Raw genomic sequence first — 18,595 nt, forward strand, 5'->3', positions numbered from 1 at the left:
TTCATTGAAATCCACATATTTTTATATTACGATTATGTGCAAACCAGATGGGAACATGAAACCTGGTTTGTCAAATAACTTGCACAGGATGTTATGCCAGAAGTTATGCAAAAGTTGGCAGCTACAATGAATATTTAATTAGCATGAATATGAGAGCTGAATTTTCAAAAATGACATTGATACATACTGTAGATTATTAATACAAACAAATACTTAAATAAGCAAGCTTTTGGAAAGAAATCATGATTTTCCAGTTACAACATGCTGATAGAATGTTTCAGAGAGCCTAAATTGCTAGGTAGTTTCAAGGTCTTAACCTAGATTACAAGGAATCTATCTCTGCTAAAGAAAATAGATGAGTTACAAAAATGAACTTGTTAAGAAGTAAAGGACCCCAGGATAAGGAAAATTTTCTGGTATGGGACTGCTCACAATTATAATAATATACACAGTTATATGATGACAGTATGTCCCTTTCAGAGTCCAATAGTTTTAAACCTACTAGACAGGTTTAGATCACATGAGCCAAAAGTACTTCTCAGTTAAGTGCTTCCAGGGTCCAGCAATGGTCCCACAATGGGGTTAAATCTTTCAACAGAGCAGGACCTGCTCTGCCCAAAAGGACATCACTTTTACATGGCCTATGAGATATGTTATTGTACCTCACATGCACCTGACTGTGGTAACTGGAGACAAAGACAGCAGTCACACTGCAATATGCTCTCACAGACATATTTAAATGTAGGCCATGGTACCTTAGGCACTTTTAATAGCTACAACTAACTCATAAATCAGCTTTACAAGCTGGAAGTCAGCTTTTTAAAGTTTAGAAACAGATTACCAATGCTCATGAAGGTCAAATTTTATAGCCTTGCATAAGAAATCAAATTGCTTATAGAAAATGAAAGGAGGGAAAATGGCATGAAAATAGTGAAAATAAAGTTTTGTTGGTACAGTAATTCATATGTCAGGTGTCCTTTAGCATGTGCTCCATCTCAATCTTCATTTTTTAGATACTCCTGTGTTACCAGTGGCCACTGTTACAATTAACAATATAAATTTAGAACGAAATAAAGCACCATGTGTGTTCCAGAGAACGTTAGTATCATGTAACTCTTATTAAAGACCAATCAAGCAAAAATAGAAAAACAGAGGTGCAAAAAACCACCATGTAATCCGTCAGCAGCAGAGTGCTTATATCCCCAAGATATGGGCAAGATGGAAACTAGGATGGGATCCAGTTTTATTGGCATACCACCCCAATAAACAGTTCTTCTCAAATTATCTTACTTCTCAAAGTATCTTAAATCCTCATGTCATCAAAGGTGAGAAAGTGATGCCACTGAAGGCCTCCAAAGAAGACCCTACATTTGGAAGTGTAGGTGACTAAATTAGGCCATCAGATCCCATTTTTCTAGGTCAATAAAAACACAGATTTGTTGATTTTTAATTGAACAGTTATTTGCGGTTCTGTGCTTGTTAGTTTAAAGAAAAAAGGTGCACCAGCCTGTTGAATGTCTTAATAAAATCAGACCTCTTCACTCTACTTATACCATCATGAACTTCAAAACTTTTGTAGCCTCTAATCTGAAGGTTCAAGAGATCCTAAATTTACCTAACTTCTGTCAAAGGAATTGCATGAATGGATAGATTTCCAACATAGCCCTGAAAAACCACAAAAACTTGCTTTTACATGTCTATATCTAAGATACATTAGATAAAAGAACAAAAGTTTGTGCATTTTTTCTTTCTCCTTTATTAGAACAGAAGGATAAGAAGCAAAATGTAGATATCTGAATAAAGATCAAGTCATAATTATCTAATGGTAACAGGGAAGTGTCTTTTAAAATGAAATGCCTTTAAAATGGAAACAGGTCACCTTCAGCAAGAGGAAGAAAAGACTCCATGACTCTGGTAAATGCCTCTATAACCAGATTAATTTAATTAAAGGATACAAACAAAACCTAAAACAGCTAGACAAGTTCAGATATCAGATAGAATTGAGATAACCCTATAATACTACAGTTCTGACCTGCAGATTACTGGGACTGCTCTGTGCTGCTTCATTCTAATTTGTTCTGGGATTTGGCAAATTTACTTCCTGCACAGGTAAAGTATCAAACCTTTCAGCCTCCTTCAGACAACTTAGAGCATTTCAGTTCAAATGCTTAGGTTTTAAAGTGGGAAGAACAATCCCTTCTAATTTAAGAGGTTTTTTTTTTTTTCATAAGAAACATTAGATTACAGACTATGAAATATGAGAAATCACAAAGCTGTGTATGCAAATGCTTCAATTTGAGTGTTGCTTTAATACTGATTTAGAGAGACAGAGGGAAACTGAGAAGGTAACAGTGGCCACCAGTGCTGTGCTCTCACAGTCAACACACTTAGCTTCCTTGCATTTACTGACTCTATGACTTACCTTAGAACACTTGACACCTATACACCTTTACATTATTCATGGTGGTTGGGAGTGGGCTACAGTTTGGTGCCTTTTGGTTTGGTTTGGTCCAGTTTGGTCTGTCCTACAGTTACCTTAATAACAGATGTCTCCACTCTGGATGGAGGGCTCTGCACTTGTGCTGCTGCTGCCATGTTGGCGATGGTGCTGAGGTGGTTCATCTGGCTCATTGCCATCGTGACAGAGGCTGGAGGTAGGCTCACGGGAATCAGCGGGTGGGGCATCATCATAAAAGGAAGTTCCAACCCTGTTGGGGGGAAAAACAGGGAAATAGGTTTATGCACCTTTTCTTAAGCACGGTTTTCTTTTTCTCCTGATGGACAATATTCAAGTGACGGATGACAAGATGGTTCACATTGCAGGAAAAAGCAGCTCTACGTCAGTTCTCTTCTGGTAGGTGCAGGGGTGAATCACTAGCAACCATGGAGAGTTTCTAGCCACAAGGAGAGGCTATTAGACCTCTTAGTTTGTTCATATCTGTGTAATGTATATATCATTGCTAAGCAATGGCTACTTATTATAGTTTTTGATATCTGCTGTAAGGTGCCTTAGCAAAGTGTCATTATGCCACTGATGCACAGGTTAGCAGTTATTTTAAGTATCACTTTTACTGCATATGTATTTGTTCTTTACTGTCTCCACTTCCCCTGCTTAACACTTTACAGGAAGTATTCCAGTATTCTGCACATCCTTGATTTTTTCATAGCCTATTTATATAAACACACAAAAGAAAAAAAGAGACAGGAACTAGAAAACTGCTGATGTTAGTGCTGAAAGATGTCAACCCGTACCATTTGGCAGAAGGTGGTTCTGTTGAAGAGGGTTGAGAGGATGGCTAACTGGAACATTATGCTGTCCAGGCAAGTTGGGGTGGTTAACAGAGGCCTGTGATCCTTGGGTGGGGGGAGACTGAAGTTTTTCTTTATCCCAAGAACCATCACTGCTGCCTGTGGGGAATGAATATATATTATTTGGATGAATGAAGACTCCAAATTTTAAATTTTTGAATTTGGAAGCGAGGCCAGCATTCTAATATTTTTTGCAAGTGGCAATTTATTTTTAATTCTCTTTTTTTTTAATATGGGGGTTGGGGAAGGACTTCAGGGTTGGGGTTTTTTTCCACCCTCTCAAAAAGGTATGCAAGAGTAACTTTTGAAATAAGAATAACTAAAAGGTAGCAAACACAGTATTAGAGATGTGCTCAAGCACATGAAGTCTGTGTTTTGTATCTATTGTACATACACTTTTCTTATACTTAGAAAATAAAACTATATACAGCACTTTTTAATATGTGAGCGAATATTTTTGCCTAAAAAATGTCTAACAAAAAATATGTCCTGCTATCCTGATTAAAATTTAAACTGCAGTTATATTGTGTCCTGCATTTGTGAATAAATAAACATTCTTTGAAATAATAAAAAAAACAATTTATTATTTTTTTTTGAGGGCACTAACATGCATGCATATATGCTTGGCTGTTGATTCTGTTTTGTATATTCAATTTTTATTTCATATTATTAATAAAAATATAAGAGATAACATTGATTCTTGCAGTGTTCTGGTAGTGGAACAGACTAAACAGCAAAGAGGAAATAAGTACTGAGATGAGAAATAATTCATTTAATTGAAAAACACCCTTTCTCACTATTGCAGACTGCATCATTAAAAAAAAAAACATTGAATTAAATAAGATACAATTAAAGGAGAATACAATGCACTCCATATAAAGGAAAATAATAATTAATATCTCATTATTAATTTGTATATTTATAAGCAATGAAAAGGTTAAAATCTTTCAACCTGACAAATTGTATTATTCTTGGTGTGTACTTACATATAATGCTAAGATTGAGTGTATATATGTTTATGCATACACAGTAATCTATACACTGGCTGTATGAGTTTATTTACCATACACAATCAATAAACAATGTTTGAATATATTAACAAATATGGATATATGCATGCATTCTCAGCAGTATTAATATACCCATCAGCAATATATGATTGCTTTCTTTTTCATGTAGAGCACAATTTCAACCTTCTGACTTTGAAAATGTCTACTATTTTCATGGGAGCATCTCTTGATAGGGACTTTAGGACGACATAAGTCAAGATGTATTTGATCTATGCTCAGTTTCTATTTAGCATTATGGATTATAGCAAAGTGCTTATTTCTGAATGTTTTTCTACATACATCTTACTCTTTAATGAACAACAGAGACTGAAAAACAACAGGAGCAACATCACCTCCTTACTTCAGTAGAAAGGGGATAAGCCTATTAGTCTTGACATATTTTAACATCATTTTCATTGGATGACAAAAGCACAGAAGTTGGTAGAATTCCAATTTAATTTCTCTAGATCTATTAAAAACCTGATTGTAAAAGCTGTACAACATAGTTTATAATGAAAAATACTCCATTATTGCCATGATTTTCTTTCCCTAGCTACTTCAGGAAGACAGTTAAGGCTCAATATAAATTCTAACTCATTAGCTCAATACTGTCTCAATCCCAGTGTAAATTGTTCAGAAGTAGGTAATGAAAATTCAGTCCAAAGCCTCCTGCCATCAAACAAAGTAATTTTATGAAACAATGAAAAGAATCAATTATATGAGATACTTTTATTATTTTACAAGAAATTTTCATAACCTTTATGCAGTGAACATACTTGAGCTGGTAAATACATTATTCGAATCTCACGACCTCTGACAAGTGAGCACGTTTTCTTGCATTTTGAGAACTGAGACACTCTCAAAAAGCATGAACATATATTTAAATACATACTAAGGCAGCTAAATCTTATCTGGAAAAAATATTTTTTTTCCTTTCAATTTTATATTCTTTAATTTTCTGCTTTTTACCATTGTGATGTATGTATTTCACTCCCTAGCATACAGGTCTACCCCATCATCCTATTTTGCTTATCCCTTCTGAAGAGTTTATAGCAACCCATTGCAGCACTCCAGTTGTGGAAGTCATCCCACCATGTCTTCGTGCTGGCAACTCTGCCAGTTTTCCTGCTGCACAATGGCTTCCAGCTCTTCCTGTTTGGTGGCCATGCTGTGTGCATTGCTCTAGTCGTATTCCAGTTGGCCTATCGATCCCACCACATTTTTTGGGACAACAAGTAATTCCTACACGACTATTGTTAGGTACTTCTGCAATTTCTAACACATCAATAACCCACTTTATAGTCTTTGCCACCACACAGCTCTCCATCCTCTACCTCCAGTGAGATAGCAGAGCAAACGACCTGGCTAAACTCTGTCCTTCAAACACTGGTGTGCCTCTCCCAGATATCTCTAATGACCTTGATTTTATTCCTTTCCCCCTTTAAATCAAGGTTAAAGCTCTTTCAACGAGCCCTACTAACTCCTGTTTCCCCTTTGAGCCAGGTATAGCATCTCTTATACATATATGAAGAATACAAATAATACATAAATATATATTAGGAATTATATGAATATTTGTTAACATTGTAAGGGAGATGTTTGCATTTTATAGGGTTGCTAAATTCTCAGTAATGAGATATTTTCCCTATTTTTATCAGCAAGATCTTCTACAGAGCAGTTAATTTCACGTTACATGCTGATGTTCAATATGGAGATGGAGTCAATTCTTCTGTGACCCTTCCTAACCTGGTCACAGAATTTTGCAAGGTCAGTCATAGTTTGCCAATTATGGCTCTGCTTATGTGGCTCAGAAATTAGAGCTTTTCTAAACCAGTACTCTTTTCTGCCTCGAAATTACAGTGTCTGCTGTTTCAGCGTGATATTGAACCCAATAATAATTTGGAACAGAGAAGACAAGTTTCAGAAAGCCAAAGTATCAAGGCTAGCCTTTAGTGACAGTGTCCTTAATACTTATAGTCTGGAAGCATCTGTTAAGATTTGCTTCTATGGAAAATTATTTATAGACAGAATCCAATCCATAACATTAGCAACCACTTTCAAACTTCCAACTGTTGAGTTCCCAAACACTTTAAGTGAACAGACACAGATACAAATAGTCTTGGCCATTCACTGTGCTTTTCTTATGCTAGTTTTCTTATGCTTCCTCTTAGAAGAAACAGTTATTTTCATTAATGTCAAAGCAAAATAAGAGTTATTCCTTAGACACTATTCACTCTCTGCATGACAAAGTGCAAGCTACCAGTTCTGTTACTTTTTACATTTGATTTTGATTAATTGTCTACAGTGGTTTCAAAGAGTATTAAAAATCTGTTGCCTTCTTCCTCTTCACTTGTTGCCCTGCTGGAGGCTTATGTTTTTCCAGTTTCCATCAGTGGTTGTCAAGTCTTTGTAATAGGATTAAAAGCTTGGACACCTGATATCCCTGGGTGCTGCAGTTCACCCTCATAAAAAGCTGTTTGCTTTAAATTGAGAGAAAATCAGTTTTTAGTGGCATAATTAATTAAATTATGCAAAGTGTTCCAGATTCAGCATAACACTTTCTGAAGCAGCAGTTGGAAGCTCTACATTGCATTCAAACAGCATTTCAATTGACGCTGCACTAGGCTGACCATAGAGTACCATTTTCAAGGCTTTCAAGCACAAGGGATCCAATTTTGAAATGCAAATGCTTAATGTTGAGTGCTCAAACCCCATACATCCATACTTGAATAGGCAATTTGGTAGCCAACTACATATTTCATATGTGATAGTGCTAATACAGGCAATCATAAATTGAAATGAAGTTCCAAATGTAAGTAAACATGCTTAAACACCAGGCTTAGATTATCTCACATTTTCTCATGATGGACAACTCGATGGAACAAGAATAACAATACTTTTTCACAATTTAAAAGGCATAGTACAGAATCCATTTCTTTCCTCATCACCAATACTTCAGCAAATATTTTCCATAATGTGAGTTGCCTTCTTCCATAATCAGCAGTTACAAAACAAACCATTATTTGTACACTGAAGTGGGTCTGTAAAAGCCTGATGCCTGGATTATTTGTATTCATTAGTAGCCCAATTAGGTAGCTAAAGATGGTAATAATAAATTGAAACAATTCTGGACTAGAAGGTAATGCAGCCAAGAAAAAGAAAATGAAGCAGAAAACTAGTGTACAATGTCAAGCCCGCAAACAAATGCTGATCTAAACGTACCACGTTTGTGTTTATAATCATTACTGTTATTTGCAGGCTCCTTTTCCTTTTTGCATTCTGACCCCATTAGGATTCAGTTTGTTTAAATTTCTGTTTCCACAATGTGAGCTGAACAGTTTTGTTCCTATGATCGTCAACAGGGATCCAGCCAAAAGGTTCTGGAGAGTTGCTGAGCTCACTCTGTAGGAGACAGGCCTGTCTTTGGTCAGCTGAATCTGCATCTGCTGCCTCCAAGGACTACAGTGACCCTTCCTCTAGACTTGGTTCAATGGCCTAAACACAACTCTTGAGATGGCCAGAAGAATTTCAATCGTGTCTTTTAGGGTTGGTGAGTATTGCCCAGCACCTGCAGGAGACTCCAGGGCTGTCTGGAGGTGCAGATCAGGCAGGATCCCCGAGGGTGTCTAAGGCACTAGCATGTATCTATGCCTAGGCAACTAAGTCAAACTTTTTTTGATTACAGGTTGTTTTTAGAAATTAAAATTAGGCTATCTGCTGTGCCCTTGGGTCTTCCCCTTCCTTTCATGTGGAAAACTTGATATTTTATGGAGTTCCTGAGAACAATTCAAGCATGTCTTTTGGCAAGTGAACCCCAGCACTGGCTCAGGATAGTTTCAGGTACCATTATATGCACAAGCAATATCACATAGCAAAAACACAAAAGATTTCCCACTAACAACTCAAACCACTTTTTCTTTTTTTTAGTGCTACCGATCTCCTTTTAGTCTCCTAATCTTTCTGTTATCTTCTGTGTTTGCTGAAACAATTTGTATCTCAGCAACAATTACCAAACAAAGCATCAGTATCAGCTGTGTTGGCTCATTTTTCTGAAGTGGACTATTCACGATCTAGGCTATTTATGTCCACTGGAAAATATGCATCATCAGCGTGCTAAAACCTGGTAATCTTAGCCTCCTGACAGTGAGGAAACCATTTTGTGAATGGCTCAAATCAAATACTGCTGCTTTAGTCTCTAAAATGTTATAAATTTGTGATTTGATTTCTATATAATTCAGTTTCCTAAAATCAGATGTACAATTTATCTGCAATATGTGTTGTGAGACTGTATAAAGGACTACAGCCAAAGGTATTTTTATAAGGTCTCTATGTTACTGTTAAATCATTAAAGGAAAAAAAAAACCCAAACGTTTGCCATTTGTAAACAGTATCTGTCTAATATTTTTGATACTTGGATTGCTACCTCTTCTTGAGACCACAAAGTGATCAAGAAAGTACTATGACACAGAAAAAAAAGTTTCCAAGTCTTCCCTGTAACACTTTGCATTTGGCTTTACGTAAGGTTTTTTTGCGTTTTTTTGGGGTTTGTTTTTTTTGTTTTTCTTTGTTTGGTTGGTTTTTTTGTTTTTTTGTTTTTTTGTTTTTTTTCGTTTGTTTTTTTTTTGTTTTGTTTTGTTTTTTTGTTTTTTTGTTTTGTTTTGTTTTTTTCTTTTTTACCCCCTCACAAAGTTTTGCATTGTTTTGGGGATTTCTGGTTAGAATCATGTTTATGCTCTTAAATAGGCCATGAGAAACTTGGGTTCTTAATTAAAAGTATTATATACATGCAGCAAATTTAAAAAAAAATTACGCACACACAAAAAACTCCCTATCCTCTGATAAACATTTTTTATAGAAATATATACAGAGAAGCCAAAAGAACCTTTGGAATTACATATTGTTTATTCTTCGCTGATGAAAGTAGCAATATGAAAAATAGTTAGTAGCCTCAATAATGTAGACTGCTTCATTTTCACTGTTCTAATTTTATTGCATAATTATTTTGTGGCAATGGCAAAGAAATTATAACTGCACTTTGCACCATAAGCCAAATTTGTACCCACTTTACTTTTCCTATATTTATGTTCTGATAATAAAAATTGTAGTAGAAACTGTTAATTCCAGGAAATAAGATTGAATTCTAAATGCTGAATACCAGAGTATAGGTTTAATCATTAATCAGGAAATACTGAATTTATATAAGTTAATCAGTGAAAGAATTTTTTTACAGTTACAATGAATCCCATAGAATATAGATATTTTATACTAATCTTTCATTATTTCACCAAAAAAGATTAACACAGGAAAAGCTTTTTAAAATTCAATTTAATGAATAATGAAACTGTCCAAGACAACTGAAAGCTCAGCAACTCAGTTACAGACTGTGTGACATTTACCTAAAAATAGATTTTCCATTTGTCTCCTTTTACTAATATCTAACTTGCGCTAATTTCACAGATTTTCTTTTTGTGGTTATATGATCTTAAAAGATAACAATGTGATTTTTAGATATGCACAAGTAAATTTGTGACATCATCAAGAAACAAAAAATCAGATTGCTGTATGCACCGTGTTCAGGAAAATAAAAACTGGATCCCATTTCCCTGTTAGGTACACCAGGTTAAACAGTTAACCTCAGACCAGAAAGCTGGAAGTACAGCTAGTCCCTTAAGGCAGAGTTTTTTAAATATAAAGGCTAATGAACCATCAGAAGTCAACCAAAACCCACCAAAACCTACATTTTCCTTATCTCTCAACACAATGAACACCACAAAGTATTTTGCAAACATCTTGATTACAGTGGTATGTGTTTTTGTACAAAAATTGCCCGTTTGATAGACAATTAATATATTACTATATGTAGTCATTGCATGCAATTGTGGATACAAATATTTTCTGTATGCCTAAGGAACAGGTAAGAATGAATATGAACATGTTTAGAACATTTTCTGAAAAATATGGGTTTAAGTTTTTTAGTGTAAGCTCCTGTTCAGTCTATAAAAAAAAGAAGTTATCCTCATCTGTTTCTCTGTATAATCAGTATAACAGTATAATAGACTTCCTTTTAAGGACAGTGGAAACTAAAACAGACAGGTCCAGAAATTTCTCCAAGGTGAAAGACATAAGTTTAAGCTTCTGAATGATTCATGCCTATGAGTAAATGCCTAAGCTTTCCTGAAAATACGGATTTGGATGGGACTTCGTGAGTAGTATCTACACTGGTCTGATACAGGCAACTCCTCAGATAGTGTGGATCCTGATTTTTGATCCTGATTCCTCTAGTCTGAGTTTTACATACTCTAATTCTATATTAGCAGTGGTCAGAAACAAGAAAAGTAAACCAAAGCAATATATCACGTTTGTATTCAGCAACTTGCCTTCCCCCTTCTCTTTCTCTTTAAACAAAAAAATCTCAAAAAGTTTTGAAAAATAACCTAATTACTGCGCCTTTAACTTAAGAAGAAAAGTCCTGCAGATTTTCAGGACATCTAAGTACAGTTGACAGTTCTGTATAAACTACGAACTAAAGAAAAATACTAAGAAATCCTCAGTAAATACACTGAAGTGCAAAAATTAATTGCATAGACAAAATGCATAATGTGCAAATGCTAAGCTTCCTAATGTCTTCTAGTAGATAGACATAATTGTTAGCTAGTCCACACTTTGCCTCACCTGTTTCAGCTGTGTTACAATATGAAAAAGTAAGAGAAGCAAATATATTGGGCTTGAAAGCATCATAATTAAAAGTGAGAAGGCCACTGTAAAATCATGTTCAATCTATTCTAAAGAAGATGCACCAGGGATAAAAATGCAAAGCAGGAAGGTTGACATATTACAGGGAATCAAGCTTATTGATGACTTTCTTAAAAAAATTGCTGAACTAAAGATTAATATTTCGATTTCCAGCACAAATGCTGAACAGACTCGTAACAGTATGTTGGCTCTACGAGGCTGAACACAGAATGCCTTCTTGAACATAATTTTTCATATTTTTGCTAACTGAATTTTTTTAGTCATTTTCTTGGGGAGAAAAGCTAAATTACCAAAAAATCAGTCCTTATTAATCAACAGATTAATATCCAGTCTTAAGCAAAGTTGATCGCAAGGTCTCATAGCAATTACATCCCTACGCTCTCTGGGAAAACAGCCACAAGTTGTCTGCATGAAAACCCACCAGCTGCAGCAAGCTACAGGCACTCTCCAGAGCACATGGCTGTGTTTCCCATTCAGGGAAAAGGAGACTTGTGTTTGCCCAGATACTGGCTTGATGAGCAGCAAGGGGCTGGACACAGAGGTTTCCGAATCAATGCTGTGTCTCTTCCACACTAGGAAGCTCTGAGGGTCACAGAGCCTTTTCCCCCTCCTTTGGGAAGCAGGTGCTAACTCAACACTTTGTGAGGAATTGTCTTACTTTTGAGTCACCTGCACAGCTTTGATTTAGCTCTCTCATGGCTATTCTGATGTAGTCTCTAATTTTTAGGTCTTATATATTCCTTATGTAAGTTTGCAGTATGTAATAGACTCAAAGAAATCCAGTGGTGATGATGATGACAATTATTATTATTATCATACTGTTATAATAATTATTATTATCATCATCATCATTAAAAAATACCTTTTTCTAGCTTTTAGGTTCACACCTTCACTATTTCAATGTTATTGGAACACACTTGTATGTACCTGTGTGCACACCTCTGCCATCATGTCACACACACACACAAACTAAATGTGCAAATACATAAATGGTACAACAAATTGTGAATTAGAGTTTTACTAAAAAATATCTTCTTTTCACATACTTGGATTTGTAAATGGGGTATGTTTGCCCACCAGCTCAAAATCTAGTATGTTCAGCCTAACAAACAAAATCATAACGTGCTTCCTTTGATCAAGAATAACACGTATGTTATCTTGTGTTTGGCACAGAGTGAGAATCATTTTTACATCTCAGCTGTTATTCAGCACTTTGATATGCTACAGTAACTTTGTTGTACACTTAAGCCTTTAGGATTTTTTTCTGTAGTTCCATGTCCCAAGACAGGTGACCATACCATTTTGTTTCTTAAAGGAGGGAATCTTACCTAAGGGTTTATGGATCCTAAGTCTTGTTTCAGAACTGCTGAAACTATTTCTGCACGATTTATTGTTTTCTCAGGATGACAATGAAAAAAGTTATAAGTAGTATGACTAGTAATAACAGTAGTAGTAATAATATGTGACAGAGAAGGTGGACACTCCAGGCCCCAAAGGGCTTATAATATGAAAACACTGAAAGAAACAAGTACATATACACAGACAAGGAATTTCCCACAGTGAGAAAGATCTACATATAATTGTGCATCTGTTTTAATTGTTTCTCACAATTGTTGTTGTTTATGCAAAAAAAGGTATTTTCTCAGTGAGATTTAACCTACCACCATTGTCTATTTATGCACTGATACCTCACTCTGCTCAAAACCGCTGCTGGTTTTACTGACTGGAGCCTTACAAAAATGATCAAAGGTAAATAAAACCTTCACACAAAGGCAGCTAAAAGTATGAAATTGGATTAAGACGGTAGGGATGTGAAAGCAATACATCTTAAACAGCAAATTTCTCAAATATTTCCTTGGACTTTTGTGATTTGGGGGAGAAGGGTGCTACTACTTTCTAATTTATTTTGGTATTTTTGTTTCCTATTTAAAATGAAAAGAAACCACGATCTTCAAGTTATTTAACACAAAAGGTTTATTTACTTCAAAAGATGTCTGAATTACTGCTACCTATAACCATCTCTAGTGGCAACAATTTTCACCTGATGTGGAAGAGACAAAAGAGTCAAGCCAGTGTTTGACAAAAATAATCTATTGTCATGAAATGATAGCATGTTATGATAATTTATTCAATATTGGCTTTACAGTTGTGCCTTTTTTTTTTTTTTTCTCTCTAATAGTTCTAGGACAAGGAAGTTCACCTAAGCTATTATACCAAGATTTAGTACTCTGAACTTTACCAAGCCCACATGAATCTTACTCATTGTAGTTGTCCCTGTATCTTACATCAAACTGATTTGTGAAGAATGCAAACACTTATTGAGTGTACTTTAAACAATATCTTCAACTGTCTTAGACAAAATTCCTAGCAAGGTATTTAAATCAGATCTCATTTAGTAAAAATTAGAATGCTGCACTCTTTCAATGGTCAGGAAAAGACATAAACACACATCTTCCTACGTCTCCTAGCTCCATCAATCTTTCTTTGTGATCAGTAATTCATCTGATCAGAGATGAGTGGAGTTACGTAACAGGAGAGACAATAGGTAGCCAAAAAGCACTTTTTCTTCACCCTGCCTTGACTCAGTCAGTGACAATGTTCTCCAGGTCAGAACTGTGGGTAGAGTTTTGAGAAAGGTAAGCTCTGTTCCCAAGTCTGCTGCTTTCTAACAAGTTTTGACCAGTGTAAAGCTGATGGCTACTATGCAATAGCAAGGTGGGCTAGATGCCTTCTCAGCAACCTGTGTTCAGTCCTCTGCATACCCAATGGATAAAGATGTTTCTGTGCCTTCAGTCCCTCAGGCTTAAGCCCCACAAACAAGATGATACATTAGAAATTCACACTGATCAGCTCAATATAGAATGATAGAATCATTGAATGATTTGGGTTGGAAGGGACCTTACAGATCATGTAGTTCCACACCCATGCCATGGCTGGGAGGGTTGTATCAGCTGTTTGTAGGTTATCACTCATCCTAAGTTTCCCAAAACAAATACACCTCAGCTGGAGATCTGGATTCCACTATGGAGGCCAAGACCTGAAAGTTGCTTGACATTTTCCTACTACTGGATCTAGCAATGTGTTTCATGCTGCAAGAAAGAAAGAAAGAAAAGAAAGGAAAGAAAGAAAGAAAGAAAGAAAGAAAGAAAGAAAGAAAGAAAGAAAGAAAGAAAGAAAGAAAGAAAGAAAGAAAGAAAGAAAGAATCAAACAAACAAACATTACTTTTGGATTAAAAACTACTTAGGCTTAGACCTTGAACTAAAATATTGTACAAGGGCTCGAAGTTTTGCAGATGCTTCAGGAAAAAATATGCAAATTTTTTTTGCAAATTCCAAAAAGTTTTTTTTTTCTGAATTAAGATTTTTGTTTCTTTAAAATGCAAGTAACCATTTTTTCAGAAGCCTTGTTTTACCAAACAATCTCTCTAGTGTATAGTCAATATAGATTTCCAACAAAAATAAAAAGCTGCATTTCTTTTTTTTAAATCAAGACATGAATGCACAGACAAATTGCCAACAGGTAACAATTATCCCAGAAATCAAATCCTAGAATTAAAATTTGGCCTAGAGGCCATAAGAAGTTGGACTGGTATTCCTAGAAATGGAATTACAAGTAAAAGCACCTGACACTTGGCATTCAAATTTGGCATACATAATTCCACAATTATATTCTAAAACAGGAAATCATACAGAAATAATTTAAAAATATTTTTCCCTTTAAAAGATTAAGACTGAAATCTGGTTTCCATTGAAGTCAGTGAGACTTGATAAAGGCCAAAATTTTATTCTAGCTGCTTTGGTGTACCAGTCTGAGCACAGCTAAGCACAAAGATACAAGTCCTAATTCAAACCAGTGCCTGGGCGTGTTAGCTCAAAGGATGCACAAAGGCTAAAAAATGGCTAAGAAGTTTATTATCTTGGGGTTAATCTTTCAAGGGATAAAATTTGTTACTTAAATATGAGATATATGATAATTGAATATTTGTCCTGTAAAGTGATTCAATAAAAAAAGAAAATTTAAATATAGAGACTACCCTTAGTTTCCACAGGGATTTCTGCACAGTCTTCAGGATTGGCACTGTGTTAAAGTATTAGTACAATTTTTCAAGCAGATTAGTTTGAACACAGTGCTTTGAAAAATTTAAAAAAGAGAACAGATAGCAAATGTCACTTCTTTAGTAGCTACAAAATGCAAACTCCAAGTGTTTTAACCTAATGAATAAATGAGTTTGTCCTTTATGTATAAAATATAGTTTGTGTTTGTTGCACAAGTTTTTTAATAATAGATGAATTTTAGGTTTGCTTCAACATATTCAATACAGTGTGATTAATTTGGTTTTTCAAAAATGCAAACTAGACATTACTATATTACTCTGCAAAATGCACAGCTTGCAACATTATTGTCTCTGTGGGATCTTAAATTGAATTGTAAAATGTGTCTTATTTCCAGTTTGATTTATGTAAGAAATTTCAGTGGATAATGCCCTTTTTGAAGTTTCAGTGCTTTCTCCAAAGAAAAAATACATTACTAAAAATCATGACATAGCTTATTATAAATCACAGCAAAGTTTTATCCTTACTTGATGTTTCACTTAAAAATCATATACTGATGCTATATATTAGATTCAATTCAGTGAATTAACTTTTTTGAAGCTTCGTATTATGACAGATTATATAACGCATTTTTGACATGTTCTGTGATTTTATTGCGATATTCTAAGTAATTACCAAATCTCTTTTTCTCTAAAAAAGCTTTCCTGTGCCCTGAGAATTAATCTATGATACCATTTAACTTGGCTTTTTGAAGTAAATATCACTAGATAAAAAGCCAGCTGGTTCTGAATAATGGGATACTTGAATGAATGTATTAGTGTTTGAAAATGAGAGTACAAATCTTTTAAAAAGATTAATTTCCATAAGAAAGATAGCTCACAGATCTACAAAAGAATAAATTCAAAACATAATAAACTGGCAGAAAGAGAGGTAGATTAAAGTAAAGGCAGCAGCACCTTGTTATTGCAGCTGTTGTATAGCAGTGATTCTGTATCAATTACAACATTTGGTAGGTATGGGCAGCCTCTTCAAAGGCTTCAGTATAAAGCTTGAACCTGGAATACACAGTACACCCTCTGTAATAACTTGAGTGATTAATTTTTTTTCTTAACAAGACATAACTTTTGTTCCCAACAATTGAGTCTCTGGGAAGTGTTACAAAGACGCTTCTGACTTTAATGGGAATAGCTACCATCAGTTTTGTTTTTTTATTAAAGATTTGGATATGAATTTATCTTTATCATGGAAAGAGCTTGGCTTTATCACCACACACAAATGCTGACATCAGCATGTAAGCTGACTTTTGTTGTCCTATGGACATTATTTTCAATATCCTGTTTCAAAATATGTTTCCTTGAATGGGTCTAGAATTCTGTGCACACAATTGCTTTGGCTAAATATTAATGAAACAAAGTTTGCTGATGCCACTAAATACCGCAGGTTTGCATAAACAAATGCTGAGCCTCAAAGAATTAAATCATACTGTGACAAACTTTAAAGTATGTGGGGCGTGTGTTTGTTTGTTCTTTGATGATGGGATTAATCTAGGCCTACATCAAGTTTTTCACTGGTAGTGTGAAAGCCAGTTTGTCTTAGTTAGCTCTTCTAGGCAATCTAGTGATTTTGTCCAGAAACACTATCCTCCAAGGATGCTATAAAGCACTGTATTAGTAAAGTGCAGGGAATTAAACCTGACAAATCCAAAAAACAAACAAGACTTTCTTCTATGGTAACAGACATCAAGTGCTGAAAATGTTAGTACCAATATCACTTAGGCAATAGGAGTTTAATATTCCAAAATAATGTTGTTTTCTGGGAAACCTTTCCCAGACCTGTGTGTCTGGGCCATACTGGTGCAGCTGCAGGAGAGTAGCAAGTTTCTAAACAAGTCCAATATGCATTTGAAACACAATTGCAGAAACTTCTATCTTAGTCAGACTCAGATGGATTTCCAAGTAATCAGAACCAGTATTCTAGGATCATCTTAATGACAAAATTTAATTCCTTCCTCCAAAGTCTAGAAGTATTAAAACCGAAAGAAAATCTCTGAATACTGAAAGATATTTCTGTTTCTCTCCTGACTTGTTCTCTGTGGAAGCTGAATTGTGTTGCTGTTGAAACCTAGAACAATGAATAATGGCCTGAGTGAAGACTGTTAGGTATTTTTGGTAAAAATTTTAGACAAAAATTTTACAAAATTATAACAGTGATTATTGATGACACAGTCTATGCCTAAACTGTACTATGTACAAAAACTTGCATGATTCTTATATATAAATTTAAAAGACAAATTTCAATATACTTTTAAAATGCATCCTAACAAAAGTTAAAAGGAACATTGCAATTTAAATGACAGTTGTGACATAAAAGTTGCAATAATACTGGACCAAAAACCTAATCCTGAACTTCCATTTTGTTTTGATATTTTTTCAGTTCAATTCAGCATATTTTGGTTTATATCTTGTCTGATATGTTAATGGATTTATTAGATATATAATACACATTTTTCTATATGTGTATACTTTTTATATCACTATAAAACATTTCTAATTTCAATGCTTTCAAATTACCATGCTTCAAAATTTCTTTTGCATTCCTTATTTTTTTTAATTCTCCCATATCACTAACAAGTGAAATGAAAGCAGATCCTGAAATGGTGACATTTCACATGGAATGACTATAATCAGACACTGATGCAGACTACAAATGACTCACTCATATGAATACTATTCAAAATAATAGTTGCAAAATGGGAGTGAAAGCAGAAGTTTGGTATAAGGCCACATGATCAAAGGTAACAATTAGTTAACTATTAGAGTTAATAGTTAGTCCCTGACAGTTGAGCCCAAGCAAGTGGCCATGTTGTATGACAGGACATGTTACCCTAAACTTGCTATGCCAAGAGCACTGCATGGTCAGCAGAGCCCCATAAGGAACGAATTATTAAGCCATGATGACTCACAGATTTTCTTTCAGATGCTCATCCCTCTTGTCAGAGATCATTAGAGAAATATTCTACTGAATATGCAAACACACAGGACACTTGTGTGCACTATAAATGTCAACTACAGCACGCTTTCTGTAGCATACAGTTCCATTGCAAGGCACAGAAACGCCTGCTGCCCTGCCAGAGAATGGCAGACTTCAGTGAAAGAAGAACCAAATCAAAAGACTAGAATTAGATCTGTGCAGCAGCTGCAATGACTCATCTCAAAGATCATACTTTCCTCCATTATTTTAATTTGCTAAGTCAAATAAACTGCCAGACTCCCTTGTACACTTTGAGAACACTGCAGACCTCCACACAGGAATGAGCTTTCAGTGATTAAGAATAATTTGAACTGAGTAAATGAAAGTAAAAACAAATCAGGGAAGTATTTCAAGATTAAGGCAAATGTCTATTGCAATACAACTGAAAGGACTTTAAACAT

At 34.9% G+C, this 18,595-nt stretch overlaps 1 protein-coding gene across 4 annotated transcripts in view; it reads right to left on the reverse strand.

The window, feature by feature from the left end:
- The window catches only part of DACH1 (dachshund family transcription factor 1), a 349,840-nt gene that overhangs the window by 113,604 nt on the left and 217,641 nt on the right, over positions 1-18,595 (reverse strand). For 2 of the 4 annotated variants that reach the window (XM_056489586.1, XM_056489595.1), the window contains exons 4-5: positions 3,253-3,408; positions 2,536-2,708 (exon numbers count right to left, since the gene is read on the reverse strand). In XM_056489586.1, coding sequence (XP_056345561.1) covers positions 2,536-2,708; positions 3,253-3,408 — 329 coding nt within the window. The remainder of the gene's footprint in view (positions 1-2,535; positions 2,709-3,252; positions 3,409-18,595) is intronic. The other 2 variants (XM_056489604.1, XM_056489614.1) reach the window with 1 other exon arrangement.

The sequence above is a fragment of the Oenanthe melanoleuca genome, chromosome 1 (genome assembly GCF_029582105.1).
Source record: "Oenanthe melanoleuca isolate GR-GAL-2019-014 chromosome 1, OMel1.0, whole genome shotgun sequence".
In the NCBI taxonomy this organism is placed as follows: domain Eukaryota; kingdom Metazoa; phylum Chordata; class Aves; order Passeriformes; family Muscicapidae; genus Oenanthe; species Oenanthe melanoleuca.